Source organism: Gadus chalcogrammus, chromosome 12 (genome assembly GCF_026213295.1).
Source record: "Gadus chalcogrammus isolate NIFS_2021 chromosome 12, NIFS_Gcha_1.0, whole genome shotgun sequence".
NCBI classification, from domain to species: Eukaryota; Metazoa; Chordata; class Actinopteri; order Gadiformes; family Gadidae; genus Gadus; species Gadus chalcogrammus.
The window spans coordinates 31,517,917-31,534,709 of NC_079423.1; the positions used below are offsets into that span (position 1 = coordinate 31,517,917).

Here is a 16,793-nt window from a genome sequence, read left to right on the forward strand (position 1 = left end):
TGTGTGTGTGTGTGTGTGTGTGTGTGTGTGTGTGTGTGTGTGCGGTCGGTGTATGACTCTGCGATGGGTTGGCCTCCCATTCATCTATGTAAATATTGAGCTGTCAGCACAAAACCTTTCCCAGACGTCAGGGTATCGCCATCAAATAAAAATACATAAAATGGACCATATTCAGCTGTGTTTATGAGTGTGTTAAAGTACTGCAATAATACATGGTACAATAGTTTGTCTGCTTTAAAGTCAAAACTGCTCCACCAACTGAAATTCTGTTCAAAGATAGGGTCAACCACTCCAGAAACTGAATGAATCAGCCTAACATACAAACACACTGGGGGTTGGTTAAAACCATTTCCTTAGACCCAACCCGCTCCTGGACACAGAGTTCAATCTATCGCCATCGAATGGGAGATATAGGTTTTCCAACATTCAGAAAGGTTAGACTGAAGTACTCCTTTGTTCACCAGTCAACTGAACAAGGCCCTTAATCCCAGATCAGCAGGCTAAAGCCTTAAATGTTGTCTTCTGGTGGTGTAATGTTATGTTGAACGTACGTATTTACATTTTATTCGTGGGTCCTGGCGTGAGGTCCTGTTTTTGCCGTTCCTGTCCTGAGGTCTCGTCTGTGATGTTTGCAAATGGAGCTGCCGGGATTCAAGACAAATTTCAGACTTTGCTCTGACAGTAAAGTATTGTCGTATCGTGTCGTAAAACTGGGTAACCATACCTACCAAAACCAGATCTAACCCTTTCCAGGATTGCCCTACTTCATAAGAAAACCAAACAAAAACCAAAGCCCATTGTCCCATCGCCTGCCCGGTGTGACCCGCCAACCCGCCCCTCCCAACCTGTGCCCCCCCCCCCCCAGAGGTGTTTTTTTACAGCACTTTTCTTGGTACTCAAAGACGCTTTACAAAAAGGAATGCATACAGTCCAGACACTCAAACAAAAGGCCAATAAACAAGACACTAGACAACACATTAAGAGAGAAAGAGAGAGGGTGGAAGATGGCGGAGGATGATTTAGCAGACGTCGTAGGTGTCCTGAAGAGATGGGATTTAAGTTGACTTTTGAACGAAAGGAGTGTATCAGGGTTTCGGATGGCCAGAGGGAGGGAGTTCCAGAGGGTAGGGGCGGCGATGGCGAAGGCTCTGTCCTCCAGGGGGCGCTACGTGGTCCTGGGGATGGGGGTGAGAAGGTTGATTCTGATGCTTTCATTTAAAAACCATGGCATGGATCAAGACTGGAAGAAAGTGAACAAGCAAGGAGCTTTAGACAACACAATAGGCCTATTCCGTTACCAAAACACCTCAAATTGCAGACAGTTGCTGTTGTACAAAAAGGCTTAGTGCAATTATCGGTATCGCCACACCTTTGCCAGTATTGTACGCCAACTAGTGGGCCATAGACAGTTGCTGTTGCCACTATTTATGATGGCCTACAGTATCATAGCTTCATGATGCACAACCTGCAGGCCAAGGCTTTAGAATTGAATCCAGGTAATTATTGGATCTATTATAGGTGATACGGAGAAGGCATATATTTTTGTCACCCATTATTTGTTTTGTGTATTTTTGTTCTTCGTTCCGGCTTACCAGTGGTTGCCAGTGTGGTCACATCCTTTTGTTACCTTAAACAACAAAAAGTCCGTTATTTAATCCCTTGGTTTATGGTTACTGTATTTTATATATTTGTTTAACATCAAGTTTGAATTTATTTACGTTTTTTTAAGTTGGAGCATTCATTTATTTGTGGAAAAAGTATTGGCCTGTATATTCCTCTGCTCTTATAATCCCTGGCTGAAAGAATCTATAATTTTGCTTGTTATATATTTATATCTATACATTTGTTCCATTTTGACCGTAAAAAGTCAAATCAGGGATTCTTCTGTCTCTGCTCTTCTTTCAAATCAAAGGGGGCTTTTCTCATTGGTTTGAATGTCAAATAAGTTACTTGGGAGTTCAGTGCTGTGTGTCGCATCATGATAAATCACTGTGACCTGTACCTGTAGTTATGGCAACACAGTATCACAGGTGCCGGGAAACACATTGAAAAGTGAATGCATTCTCATCCTTGTTCTTAATTCATCGTGCTCAAAAGTTGCTCCATTGTTTAAGCAGGGCACCTCAGGTTCCCTGCCACTGTTTGTTGGACGGATCCATTTTCATGTTGACTTCCTTCTTCCCAATATACGTTGTTCAGCCAAGAGTACCGTTGTATCGTCATGGGATAAAGGATCCCTTTAATTCAAGAATATAGCCATCATAAAAAAAACAGTTCTGTGATTAAATTTTAAAATCGGTGTGTTCGATAAATAACGTGACCGTTGTCGATTCCACTCCCAAGACCGTGACTCAACAATGTTGAAACTAATTTGGGGGGGGGTGAAGGTGCAGACTGTAACCACATACAGTAGCAGCACTTTCTACCGGGACAAAGGTTTGTATGCATGCCTTGTTGGGCCGGAGTCACATATTCCCAAGAAGCTGCTTTGCTTTCAGTGGCACCTGTCTCCAGTGCCCGCCCTTCCCAAGCTTTATCTCCGTGGATCGGGTCACTCTCTCCTCTGTTCCCATGTATTGTTACAGCGAGGGGGAAAAAACGGAGCAACAAGCATTGGAACAGGACACAGCAGTTCAAATTCATATCAATACCCTCTCTCGGTTTCGTGACCCCTTAGTCCTTCAACGACGGAAATACTCAAGATATCTGCATTCACTTTGCCATGACGTAACTCGTTTGAAATGTGTTGTTAGATATCTACACAAAGATGTGTCTGAGCAACACATTGTTTAACTCGATCGATACCTTGAATTTTAACATCTACCTACATCTGGGACATGTTCTATTTTTTTATTTATGAGAGAGACATGTAGAAGCGAATAGAGTGACCGGAGGCAAACCGAGAATGGGAAGAGAGAAACTACAAGGCCCGTTTAGAAAACAGACCTGCGTCAGACCCATACTGTGCAGGTCTATGGGTTACCAGGAGTGTGTGTGTGTGTGTGTGTGTGTGTGTGTGTGTGTGTGTGTGTGTGTGTGTGTGTGTGTGTGTGTGTGTGTGTGTGTGTGTGTGTGTGTGTGTGTGTGTGTGTGTGTGTGTGTGTGTGTGGTGGGAACACAGCAGGCTTGTGGGTCAGCAGCTTTATGTCAAATCCTATCAAAGTGGGAGGGACCCTGCAGCCTGATGTCAGTCAGATGGCTTATCAACAGTGGATGTTTACATTTAAGCCTTTATATTCATATCCATATTCACATTCATTTGAGATTTGAAGTCGCTGACCCCTTCAGATCGCCCATTCCCTGCAATCAGCAATACCTAACACTACAGGCAGTGAGCTAACTATCTAAAAAGCACGAAACAGAGATCATTCCCGGACCATTTGCAAGGGCACATGTGTACGCACACAGACTCTCACACACAGAAAGCTCTGGATAAAGCAGGGAGCCATGAGTCGGGAGCCATAAAAAGGAAAAGATCTCCAAATTAGCTTTAACATAAGATGGACAGACATAGAGACAGAAGGGGGAGATGATGGAGACAGAGAGAGAGACATAGAGACAGAAGGGGGGGATGATGGAGACAGAGAGAGAGACACAGAGAGAGAGGGAGTGGTTGGCGCATCCATCACTTGAGATACAACCATCGTACTCTCGTCCACCCCTCCCACCTCCCCACCCTGTGCTATCGTCCCCTGATACCTTTCATCGCCGCGGGCCCTCGGGGGAAAGCCTGGCCCCATTTGGACCCTACTGATTGGTTCCCACACCCTAGGACTACCTGGGCCGTCGCTAAAAAGAATCCAGAATATCTTTTGTGTTGGACTCCCCTGTATACTAAACGAATGGTGATCCCGCAGTCAATGTCAAAGATGGGATTGGTGGGAGCTATAGGGGTTTCTTTGATATTCCTATCGCTAACTCAGGTAACTGACCATTTTCAACGGTAAAATCCTTGAATAACATTATGATCATATTCATTTTTAAACCTTTTTTCCACGTTATTGTTTCTACAGATACCATTTACTCATGCAGAAGGTAAGTCATTGTTTTTTGTGCGGAGTCTAAGAAGGTTGAATATTAATTTGTTCAAATTGTATAAGATGTTATGTTGAGGATGTTGATAGATTTGAAGTGTAGATATAGATGTGTAAGTAAGTTTTAGTATTTTATTAAAGGAGAGGCGGCTGTTTTTTGTTCAAGAACGATCAAACATCACCATCTCCATCTCTTTCAGGACCATGCATAATCACATCAGTGAGTTCACCCAGCCCTTCAACGCTTCATGTAAAATGGGATCGTTATCTCGGGGCAACAACTTATTTTTTGGACATACGAGTTATCAACTCGACAGACATTGCACCTGTTGTGTTGACGTTACCTGGGTCCGCCAAAGAAACGGACGTTCACGGTTTACGGCCAGGAGCCCACTACAGCGTGACCCTTAAAGTCTTCAAATTTTACTTTGTAGTATGCCACGCTACGCAACTGGCGTCCACAGGTAAGCATCCACGTTCAGTAGGACTTGAAAATATAAAGAACACAAATCAAGTTATTCAATTTGAGTATTTTAACGTGTACGTTAGTCGTAGTCAACGGCAATGTTTTGTTGTTATTATTCAAATGAACAGTTACGCACATACCTATACTAAGCATGCAACACGCCTAGCAGTGTCATTGAAATGCCTTTGCACTCGTCTTTCTAGTGCCCGCAACCTCCCAGATAATATACCGGAGGGCACTGTCCAGTACAAGCGTTCGGCTAGAGTGGGCCCGTGTCCCGACCACGGACACATACATCGTCTTGATGGAAGGACAGGCTGGACAGAATCACCAAATGATTTTGAGAAATACCAGCGTGGTATTCACCGGACTGGAGCCCAGGACAGTGTACAACTGCTCCGTGTTCACCGAGAACGAGGCAGGCAGGGGGCTTCGGAGCGCTCTGAAACCCATCTTGACACGTAAGTGGGGGCTTCGTTGTTGAACTCTAAAGCTGGGGGGGGGGTCTTTTCTCTCGGGATGGGATAATTGTCAAATATTACAATTGTTAGCACTTTATTAATCTTGTAAGAAAACAAAAAAGATAATTAAGTGTAGGCTAACCTCTTAGATATGGATATCAATAGGTTCCTATCTCAATTCGATCATTGTGTGATTGATTGAGGGGAATGGTACAATGTGTAGCAACTGATTCAAACACTCCATCTGTCCCTGTCTCAGTTGCGCCACCCCCAATCGATATCGTCGTGCGGCAGAACGGCCGCCAGAGAGCCCGAGTGTCGTGGCAGCCCGTGGATCGCGTTCTGCTGTATCGAGTCTCCATCCGGAACCAAGACCAGCCAAACAGTGAACCGATGGTGGCAAACGCAACGGCTCCCCATCTGGACTTTGACACCCTGTCATGTACCACCTATGACATCTCTGTGTCCTCGTTCCACCGATTCCTGCTGCCCGGAGAGCCCAACGATGTCTCATTCACCAGCGACGGTGAGTCAGGGCCAGGGCCAATATCAATAACTGGGCGATTAGAATCTAGGTCAGCCTTTCATTCCGAGGCGCTCCATTCACACACGCAGAATATTATCTCGGGCAGGGAGGAGGTGGGGGATTTGGCTTCCTTCATGACTTTTTTGTTATTGTCACGTCAACAAACTGTGTGGGGGAACATTGGAGGCATGGATGGAGCCTTCTTGGTAGGTTTTTTATTTCAGGCTGAGATAAGGCAACAATGAGGCCTTCATGAGTGTGACACACCCACAGGTTGTGGTCACTAATTGGATGCTCATTTTGTTTTGCATATGCTCTTGTTTCTCTTCGTGTTTCTCCTGAAGGAGGAGGACCTGGTTAATAAGACATGACCCATATTTTTAAACAAGTATTCATGCTCTGTAGAACACATCTTAGTGTTAAGTAGAAGGAAGAACCAAAATGTCATACAGTTCTCTTGACGAGAGAAGTTCAATGTTTCCTTTGTGCGACACACCTTTGACGTTGAGACCCCTCTCTCCAACACAATCTAACAACACCTTGCGTTGCGTGCCGTGCAGCCCCCAGTGCCGCCAGCGGTGTGGTGGTGGACTACAGATGTTCCAGCAACACGGCGGTGGTCTCCTGGGTTCCCGTGGTCGGAGCCGACTCCTACCGGGCCACGGCGACCCACAACGGCACGGTGAAGTCCTGCCTCAGCCGGGGCTCCCAGTGCCAGATCGAGGGGATGGCCTGCAGCCAGAGCTACGTGGTGTCCGTCATCACCATCGCCGGGGACTGCGAGAGCCGCGGAAACTCAACCACCAACTTTCAGACGGGTGAGAGTCCAAAATACCGATGTGTGCCAACCAGGGTGGCCACCTTCCTCATGACCAAACAGGCCTCCGGTGCAAAAGGCCCTCACGGAACGCCAACTTATCGGTCGATCGCACAGGGCCACAGGGTACGGGTATGGTGTTGTGTGAGTAGATTTGTGTTCAGCCCAGACTTAAATTAAAACATTCTACAACTTTGTGAAACGCTTAGTAATCATCAGATTTCCTACAAACTGTTGTTGACGTCGCTGTGCTTCACTTCAATAGCCGTGTTCCTCCTTCCCAACACATATTTGAGTTCTGAAGTTCACTTCTGTGCTTGCGTGCGTCCTCTGGGCGTCTCTTTGAGAACTGGGTCTCCTTTTGAGCTCTGTTGTCCCAATATATTGTGTTGTTTTCAGCCTTCTGAGAATGGGCCTCTGTTTATGGAAACCTGAAACCTCTTAGAGTGAAAGGCACAGAGTATTATTTTCAATATCGGGGCGTTTTAACCTGAAAAGTCATTGTGACGCCTTCCTTTGATGTGACTAGGTTTACCCGGTTTCTTCGTCCACTAGCGGAATCAACCTATATCACTGTAACTGACTGTCTCAATCTATGTCTAATGATATGTAACTCTCTCTATCTGTCTGTCTAACATTTATATATTTTTCTGTTTTACTATATATAGTTTCTATCTATATCTCTATGTAACTATCAAGCTCTGTCTGACTATCTAACCATATATCTGTCTAACTATCCATCTCTGTCTCACTTTATCTAACAATCTATCTCTCTAACTTTATCTCTGTCTTTATAAATCTATATCTAGCCACCGATCTCTGTCTAACTATCTATCTCTATCACTCTATGTAAATAGGGCTATATCTACTCTGTCTCTCTATATCTATTCATAGCTCTGTCGTACTCAGTTAGACAGTTGTTATAATATAAGGTAGACAAAGATAGTTAAATATATATATATTTACAATATCTAAATCTAACTATCCAGCCATCTGTCTAACTATATATATATCTTACTATATTTATCTGTCTAACTATTAAATATATCGAACCATCTCTCTCTGTCTTACTATATATATATATATTTATCTATCTCTGTCTAACTTTATCTCTGTCTGACTCTACCTAAATCTTTCTTTGTCTAACTTTACCTCTATCCAACTATCTCTGTCTAACTATATCTCTATCTTTGTCTGACTGTATATAGTAACTACTTGTACAACTCTATCTTTGTAATGATCTACATATCTGTGTAACTATCTGTATAACTCAATAGCTATCTATTCTATGTCCAACTCTTTATATGTCACTGTCTAACTATCGGTTTAGCTCAGTCGATTCCTGTCTAACTCCCTTACTTTATGTCTTTCTGTGACAGTGTCCTGTCCTCCGGATAATCTACAACTGTACAGAGAGTGTTCCATCAATCTCATCAGCTTATCCTGGGATCGGGTCAATCACACAGATCACTACATAGCGACGCTGGTGGACTCAATGGTATGTTGACGTTAGCTTTTAGCTTAGTCCCGAACGGTTAGGTACTAAGTGTGGCACCGCGGCTCTGAGAGTGACCCGCCTCCCCCACATCGGGACATGATTCCTTCCATTGAGCCAAAATGGCATGTTTATTAAACCAAACGACTCAACGAGTCTTGAAGCCGCTAAGCCAATGCTCCTGCACCTGCTCCTCAGGTGCTTCACATTGGCGCTAATTGGTGACAGCGTCAATGCGCTCACTGGCGCCCTCTGGGGGAAATGGGCGGCATACCCCGTATACCACCTCTCCCCTGGGCCACCAGGGGCACTGTTCCGGAGCCGGGTTGCCAAAGCACAAAATAATTTCAGTCTTTGCACTGTAGAAATGAGAGCACTGCGCCTATAAGTAAGTGTTATGTAGGGATAATGAAGTGCACTCAATGTAAGTGCACTTACGTAAGTGCGCGACTTCAGACACAGCATCTGTTTGTAGTCATCATCAACGATTATGTCATCGGTCATTGTTTACATCAGAGAGTGTGACAGAGTGTGATAATTAATTCATTTTGTAAACATATTATATTGTATACTGGGTTCTTCATTAGAAACATGACTACAAATATATAGACAATTGTATCATTGTTGTGTGTGAATCTTCTTATGCAATTGATACGGGCAGATTTATAGATTGTTCATTCCCAATCATGACACATCATAGACTACTTCACTTAACGAGAATGTTTCCATCATAACCAGAGAGGTTCAGTAGAACATTAAGCACTTTAGGAGGATAATGTTTCTCCTGCTTTCCCATCAGGGAGAGATCCAGCACTGCATGACGGTTGGTACAAACTGCATCTTCACGAGGACGACATGTGGGCGGAGCTACAACTTCACAGTCTCCTCCGTCACCGGAGACTGCTCCAGCCAGTCTAGTCCGCCCTCTTTTATTAGGACAGGTGCGAAAGCCTCATTACATTACAGCAGTGCAGCAGATGTAACGTAGCTGGAAAGTTAAGAATTTAAAAAATTTCCATTTGAAAGAGTGACGTGCCGCGCGCTCACATCAGACGCATTTGAATGCGACAGAACCACCTAGTGGATAAACTTGACACATCTGTAAACCAATCAAATGTGTCTCTCTGCGTTTTTTTTTTTACAAGTGCATGAAAGTAGCATAAAATACACGATTCGTATTTACTTCATTTGCAACTGTATTTCAGGAACTGCTTTAAATTGAATATTACTTATGATACTATTTGTATTGTTATTGTTGTTGTTAACGATTGGAAACCCCCTTCTCCTAAGAGCAGCACCCTGCAACCCCGAAACCTTCACCACCAGTTCCAGCTGCCATTCGGACCAAGTGCTGGTCACATGGGAGCCAGCGGCCGGAGCCTTTTACTACGAGGTGATCGCCCTCGGCAACCAGGGCCCAAACGACCTCCGAAACTGCAGCTCCACCGGCACCAACTGCACCATGCACGGCATCCAGTGTGGCCAGCATCTGACCACCAGCCTGACCGCCTTCGACGACGAGTGTGCCAGCAGAACCCTCGTGAACACTGTGTCTGAAACTGGTGAGGGTGATTTAGGCCCCATCCCATTTCTACCCCTTACCCCTCCCCCTTGTTTGGAAGGGGTAAGGGGAAGGGGTAAGGGGAAGGGGAAGGGGTAAGGGGAAGGCGCAAGGGGTAGAAATGGGATTGGGCCCAAGGCCCAATCCCATTTCTACCCCTTCCCCCTTCCCCTTACCCCTTCAAAACAAGGGGGAGGGGTAAGGGGAAGGGGTAGAAATGGGATTGGGCCTTAGCAACCTGTCGTCCGTCGTGGCGCCTGTAGTAAATCTCAAACTGTTATGCGACGATACGGGGCCGCACCGGACGCGGCGCGTCCCGTGGATGAGCAGACAGGTTGGACCCCACTGACCGTCATGTCCGTGCCCCCCCCCCCGCAGGCCCGTGCGTTCCCCAAAACGTCTCGGCCACCATGGACTGCGGCACCGACTCCATCACGCTGACCTGGGAGGAGGCGCCCGGCGCGATGTTCTACACCGGCCTGGCGGTGGACGCGGCGGGCCGCAGGAGCGTCTGCCATACCCTCGGCACGTCCTGTCAGGTCGCGGGGCTGCAGTGCAGCACCGCCTACGCCGCCTCCGTCGTCTCCTCCAACTCCCGCTGCAACAGCTCCGAGAGCGACAGGGTCACCGTGGAGACGGGTAAACGGCTCTTTGATCTGCCGCCGTGTTCGTAGAACGCGTCCGATTGCAGCCGTCTCAAACGGCCGTTTGAAACGGCACGTTTAACTGAAGGGACGGGCAACGCTAGCGACTGACTTGCATCTGCATCTGTTTTGCATCTGTTTTTTCGGATCAGCAACTCAACGAATAAGTTAGACTGAATATGTAGAAATCCCCATGACAACGCATCCGATGTTCTTCAATGACAGGTGATTGAGTGACACATGACTAACCCCCCCGTGTCCCCCCCCCCTAGCCTCGTGTCCCCCAGACAGCGTCGTCGCCACCTTGGACTGCGGGGCCAACCAGGCGCTGGTCTCCTGGGGCAGCCGGCCCGACAGGGGCTCCTACACGGCCACGCTGGTGGACCCGGAGGGCAGCCTGCGCAGCTGCAGCACCACCCAGCACAACTGCACCGTCACCAGCCTGCGCTGCGGCCAGCGCTACACGGTGGCCGTCAACCAGCACGACGGCGTCTGCCCCAGCATGCCGTCCAGCCCCGTCCACATGGACTCTGGTGGGTTCCGCTGGGGGAACGGAGGGCTGCGTGGGCGGGCACACTGTGACGGGGTCGGCAGGGTCTCGGGAGCTAGAGCTGGGGGGGGGGGACTTCTAACCGAAAGGTCGCTAGTTCGATTCCCCGGCTCGGCCTAGCTAGAGTGTCGAGTACACACACACACACACACACACACACACACACACACACACACACACACACACACACACACACACACACACACACACACACACACACACACACACACACACAGCGGTTAATACACCGATCCTCAGAGTGGGCATAGGAACAAAGCTCCGTTGCAAACGGTCGTGTTGGAAACGCTTTGGTTCTCTCCGTCTGTCCGGCCAGTTGCGTGCGGTCCGATGGACGTGAACGCCAGTGTGAGCTGCGCCTCGGGGACCCTGGAGGTGGGCTGGGGCGCGACCCCGGGCGCCGACCGCTACACGGCCGCCCTGACCCGCGGCGACGGCCAGACGCTGTACTGCAACGCCAGCGTCCCGCCGTGCAGCATCGCGACGTCGGACTGCGGGCAGGAGTACAGCGTGCAGGTGATGTCGTACAGCGGAACCTGCAGGAGTTTCCCCAGCAACACGTCCGTCGTCAGGGAAGGTACGTGCACGTAGACGTCCTGCGTTGTTGAAGTTGTTTTCGTCCGTGGGCGACCCGGCGTAGAGCGCGGGGTGCGCCCCCTGCTGGTCGGATGGCTCAGTGCTGACCGCAGCGACCCGGGTTAGATTCCTGCCCGTGGCCCTTTGCTTCATGTCCTCCGCTGTATCTACCGTACCTTCCCGTCCAACTCACTCTATCATGAAGCAGAATTTCATTGTTTTAATTTAAACGATTCACCAGGAATGGTTAGATGGGCTCCACCTGAACAATGCTCATGGGTGCTAATGGGTGCTAATCCCTTCAGCACCCTGCGTCCCCACTGACCTGGTGGTCGAGTGGATCTGCGGCAACAGCAGCGCCGACGTGAGCTGGCGGGCGAGCCGCGGCGCCCTGCGCTACGACGTGATGGTGGCGGCGGCGGGCGGCGGCGGGGAGCGTCTGGGCTGCTCCTCCAGCGGCAGTACCACCTGCCGCCTGCAGGGCCTGACCTGCGGCCGGATCTACAACGTCAGCGTGGTCGCCGTGGGCGACGGCTGCTCCAGCCGGAGCGAGGCGGTGGCTCTCCGTTCAGGTGAGCAGATGGAGAGCGGCGCCCTGACACAAAGACTGTTCTCAGATTTTTGGACGTTTTATTATTTTGTTTACTTTGTTTTTTCCTTTCCATGTGTATTCTCAATGATGTAAAGGGTCTTGGAGTGACATCCAAAAAAGCGTTTCTTTTAATCATATCAATTATTATTTTTTATTATTGTTTAACTACGCCGTCTGTCCCTGTCGCACGGACGTTCTTTGTTCTGTCACATCACGCGAGGAGCTCTGTGATTGTAGATCTACCTTCATGACGGTGGTGGTGAGATGGTGTTCTACACTCACACCTTACGCTACACTTTACACTTAACTACACCTCGTTACTTATTAGCACTGTCTTAGTTTCTCTTAGTTTTACTTACTTGATTTAAATGTATCATTATTATTTATTATTGTGATCTATGCTGCTACTTATAGACGCTTCGACGCAGTCGTGAACCTTTACGGTTCTGCGGCGGGTTTTAGTAAGCGGACCAATCACAGCCCTTGCTGCTGCGCGCCTCCCTTACGAAGGACGCAAGGAGGTTCCGCAAGGACGTAAGGGGTCCGTAGCCCGCTTGGGTCGCGTGAACGTGGAACCATAATCAGCCCTTAAGAGTTTTACTCTTGTGTAATCATTAGTGCTGACAAGCGATTAAAATATTTAATCGCAATTAATCGCATTAATGCCATAGTTAACTCACGATTAATCGCAAATGTTTTTTCTATGCTAAATATCCCTTGATTTCTTTGTCACATTAATTGTGCTCATTTCAATGCTCTTATCAACATGGAGAAGTGCATCTGCTTGCCTTGTGCAAATGATTTTTATTGATAACAACATTGGCATATACTGATTAAAACAGGACGATACAAAAAAAAAGCCTATAGTGCAATTAAACGATGAACATACAAACATACTGCCTTGAACATAGCAGTCAGGCTACTGCTTCTTTGTTTTGAGCCAAAGACATTTTTATTTATTTTTTGTTAATAATAAATTGCGTTAATCGCGCGATAAAAAAATTAACGCCGTTAAAATTGGTTTGCGTTAACGCCGTTAATAACGCATTTAACTGACAGCACTAGTAGTCTGTGATTCTGATTCTGATACATCTGCCCCCCCCCCCCCCCCCCAGAGCCCTGCCGCCCCTCCCAGCTGACGGTGCGTATGGACTGCCTCACCAACGACGCCCTGCTGACCTGGGACCCCAGCGCCACCGCCACCTCCTACTCGGCCCAGGCCACGGGCCCCGGGGGCCAGGAGCTGAGCTGCGGCCCGGAGCCCCGGTCCGCCTGCCTGCTGACGGGCCTGCGCTGCGGCCAGCGCTACGCCTTCACCGCCACCGCCGCCGACGGCCGCTGCCCCGGCGCCAACAGCCTGCCCCTGGAGCAGATCACTGGTAAGAGGTGACCAGCAGGGGGCGCCACCTACTGGTAAGAGGTGACCATTAGGGGGCGCCACCTACTGGTAAGAGGTGACCATTAGGGGGCGCCACCTGCTGGTAAGATGTGGCGAGCAGGTGGCGCCACCTGCTGGTAAGAAGTGACCAGCAGGTGGCGCCACCTGCTGGTAAGAAGTGACCAGCAGGTGGCGCCACCTGCTGTTAAGAAGTGACCAGCAGGTGGCGCCACCTGCTGGTAAGAGGTGACCAGCAGTTGGCGCCACCTGCTGGTAAGATGTGACGAGCAGGTGGCACCCTACTGGTCACTAGAACTAATGTAGGCTGCTAAACCCCCCCCGTAGTTTCCAAGAATGTCCTTCCCAGTCTCTCCTATCATCATCCCATGTCCTCCTCAGTCTCAGCTCCGTGTTCAGCAGCAGCTCTCCGTCCAAACCCACTCTGTGGTCTCCTCCTCCTCAGCCCCCTGCGTCCCCACCGGTGTGCTCCCCGTCGTGGACTGTAGCACCAACGCGCTGGCCGTGAGCTGGACGCCCTTCTCCATCCCGGTGAACTACAGCGTCACGGCCGTCGACCGGACTGGGGGCTCCGCCTCCCTCTCCTGCTCCTCCGTCGGCGGCGGCGGCGGCGGCTGTGTGGTGGCCGGCCTGCTCTGCGGCCAGCAGTACTCCGTGACGGTCCGGGCCCAGGGAGACCTGTGCCCCGGCCCCAGCAGCGCAGCGCAGTCGGTCCGCTCCGGTATGAACCGGACTGGTGTGGCGGGAGGGAGGCGTGCGGCTCAGGAGGTAGAGCGGGTCGGCTGGTGACCGGAAGGTCGCTGGTTCGATCCCCGGCTCGACTCCGTGGTCGACTCCGCTGTCGGTGGGGGATATTGTGTGTATGAATGGTTGTAGTTCGCTTTGGATGAAAGCTTCAGAAAAATCCCCTGGATGTAAATATAATGGTGCTGGGGTCAAAGAGAGGACACCACTTGACGTCACTAAACTGAGGCGTCTGCTGTAGATGAAAACAATATCTGGCAATGATTTAACGGTTAAAAATTGAATAATAGAATCTAATATAATAATAGAATCCAAAATCCCCTAAACTATATATTGACTTAAGTCAAATGATTACACCCATAGGTAAGATATCTCTAAGTTGTATGTTTTCTGAAAAATCTAATACGTAATAATCATAATCATAATCACAATCATAATCATCATAATAATAACAATAATAATAATAATATAAAAACGATTTCAACAAATAGATTTGGGACGAGCAAAGGGGCAAAGCGTACTGGGTGTCAAGACCTTAAGGATGATAACACCCCCCCCCCCCCCACAGTGCCCTGCGCCCCCGCCAGCCTGCGCCGCGTCATGAACTGCCTGTCCAATACGGTGCAGGCGTCCTGGGACCCCGCCCCCGGCGCCCTCAGCTACGTCTCCACGGTGACCGACGCCCACAACGACTCCGCCTCCTGCTCCACGTCCTTCCACGGCTGCTCCTTCCCCGGCCTGACGTGTGCCCGGACGTACAGCTTCTCTGTGGTCGCCCTCGGCAACCAGTGCAACAGCTCCGTGAGCCACGGAGCTGCCGTCGCCACCGGTAACCGCCGTCCATCCTTCTTCTCCTTCTCCTTTTAATATAGGGTTATACGCTAAAGCCTTGTGAAGGTGACATATCATACCACCGGGTGGGAGTGTTTAGAACATCGGCCTCTTCTGACATCACAAGTGGGCGTGTCCACCTGACGGCTTGAAATGGCCAATCACACTGTCGCCTTTAATACAGAATTATACGATAAAGCCGTTTAGGTCGGACGTTAGATGTGTGGAACAAGACGACCTCTCTGGTGCCGACAGCCTGGCGAGGAGAAAAGGAATAGGAGTTAAGGAAATAGGAGATAAGGAATAGGAGTTGAGGAGATGGGAGATAAGGAATAGGAGTAATCGGGATAGTATGACGCGTATAAATCTATGTAAAAAAAACGTTGTATCATAAAGAAATGATATTGTCACCCCGTCCTCCAATATGAAGTTATAGATAAATGCATATACATGAACAGAGTACTTTGAGCTTAATGTATTTATGTTTTGCAATTATCGTTTTTTCAGTGTTTTCTCTCTGTGAGTGGAGTTCTTCCTGCAGAACTTACCCACCCCACCTTAACCCTAACCCTAACCTAGCTTAACCTACCCACCCTTCTCCAGCTCCATGTGACCCAGAGAACGTGCAGGCCAGCCTGGACTGTAACTCTGGCGTTGCCATGGTGACCTGGACGGCCGGCCCTGGTAGCGTCCCCTACTACACGGTCGTGGCCTCGGCCAGCGGGCAGCCTGAGCACAGCGTCCAGACCAACGTCACGTCCTGCGGTCTGGACCAGCTGCGCTGTGGAGCGGAGTACACCGTGGTGGTGCTGGCCGGAGACGGGAGCTGCAACAGCAGCATCTACGCCTCCACCACCGTGACCACTGGTAAAGGCACGCTGTCAGCCTGGTGTGTGTGTGCTAGGGATGGGCAAAATGATTATTTTCCGGGAACTAGTTCTTTCAGTTCAGTTCACTATAACGATTCGTTTGTTTGATTCGTTCGTTTTGATTCGTTCGTTACGTCAGACTACGTCATTTGGTGTCTGCCCCCCTTGACGGTACCGCCTTGTCATTTGTTTACCCAGGTGCCATGGCAACACCATTGCTACCTCTCATTGGCTGAATCTTTGAGAACGTTGTAGACTCAATCAATATAAGTCGCGGGGAGACGAAGCTCTGTTCGTTTGTATATTTTATTTACGTGACCATATTTTTGTTTTATGTTAAAAAAAAGAATCAAAGAACCAGTTCTTCTTGTTTTGGGGAACCAGTTCTTGTCGTTCACGTTCGGGATTCGTTCGTTGTGAACGAATTGGTCGCGACCGACTCATCCCTAGTGTGTACTGTGCTTGTTTGACTTGCCGGCCTCTCGGCACGATCCTCAGGTAGACACTTCTCCTAGGGGTGTGTGTCATTTAAAAAAAAAAAAAGTCTGAAATATCAGAAAATGCCTTTTGGAACCCGGGAGCCCTGACGATGAAGAGCATGACGCCATCCCGACTCTTGTTCTTCAGCGCCGTGCGCGCCCCAGATCCTGAGCCACGAGATGCTGCTGAACTGCTCCAGCACCCGGGCCCTGGTCGCCTGGGCGCCGGACGCCCACGCCACCTCCTTCTCCGTCAGCGCCACGACCGCCGGGGCCGCCCCGGCCAACTGCTCCTCCTCCAGCTCCTCCAGCTGTGTCCTGGACGGACTGTCCTGTGGGAGGCGCTACACCGGCGCGGCCGTCGCCCTGGGGGACCGATGCCCCAGTGCTCCCAGCACCTCGTTTGAGATCCTTACAGGTGCGCTCTAGGCCTTGCTTTTTGAATACATTCATTTTGTCCAAAACGGGGAAAAAAGGGCAGAGGTTTGGGGAATAGAGATCGGTCAAATTGAGACATAGCATGAGTTCACTAGGTTAGGATCCAATTAGAATGAGAGAGATGGTTCATTATATGGTAGCGTATCACAGCCCAAACGTATCCCGTGATAGTGAGTGCTCACTGCCTCCCCTCATCCTCAGCCCCTTGCAGCCCGACCAACGTGGTGCCCTCGTACACCTGCGGCTCCAGCATGGCTCTGCTCCGCTGGGACGAGGCGCGCGGCCGGGAGACCTTC

At 49.3% G+C, this 16,793-nt stretch overlaps 1 protein-coding gene across 1 annotated transcript in view; it reads left to right on the plus strand.

Annotated features, from left to right (window-relative positions):
- Window positions 1–3,850: 3,850 nt before the first annotated feature.
- LOC130392829 (uncharacterized) overlaps window positions 3,851–16,793 on the plus strand; it is a 41,846-nt gene continuing 28,903 nt past the window's right edge. The window contains exons 1-19 of the mRNA XM_056603320.1: window positions 3,851–3,923; window positions 4,014–4,035; window positions 4,235–4,498; window positions 4,704–4,961; window positions 5,221–5,487; window positions 6,048–6,305; window positions 7,684–7,802; window positions 8,599–8,740; window positions 9,095–9,361; window positions 9,739–9,999; window positions 10,277–10,537; window positions 10,889–11,149; window positions 11,454–11,720; window positions 12,856–13,119; window positions 13,582–13,872; window positions 14,449–14,709; window positions 15,315–15,578; window positions 16,208–16,477; window positions 16,699–16,793. The exon at window positions 16,699–16,793 is cut by the window's right edge and continues 163 nt beyond it. Of these exons, the coding sequence (XP_056459295.1) occupies window positions 3,861–3,923; window positions 4,014–4,035; window positions 4,235–4,498; window positions 4,704–4,961; window positions 5,221–5,487; window positions 6,048–6,305; window positions 7,684–7,802; window positions 8,599–8,740; window positions 9,095–9,361; window positions 9,739–9,999; window positions 10,277–10,537; window positions 10,889–11,149; window positions 11,454–11,720; window positions 12,856–13,119; window positions 13,582–13,872; window positions 14,449–14,709; window positions 15,315–15,578; window positions 16,208–16,477; window positions 16,699–16,793 (4,155 nt within the window). The 5' untranslated portion in view covers window positions 3,851–3,860. The remainder of the gene's footprint in view (window positions 3,924–4,013; window positions 4,036–4,234; window positions 4,499–4,703; window positions 4,962–5,220; window positions 5,488–6,047; window positions 6,306–7,683; window positions 7,803–8,598; window positions 8,741–9,094; window positions 9,362–9,738; window positions 10,000–10,276; window positions 10,538–10,888; window positions 11,150–11,453; window positions 11,721–12,855; window positions 13,120–13,581; window positions 13,873–14,448; window positions 14,710–15,314; window positions 15,579–16,207; window positions 16,478–16,698) is intronic.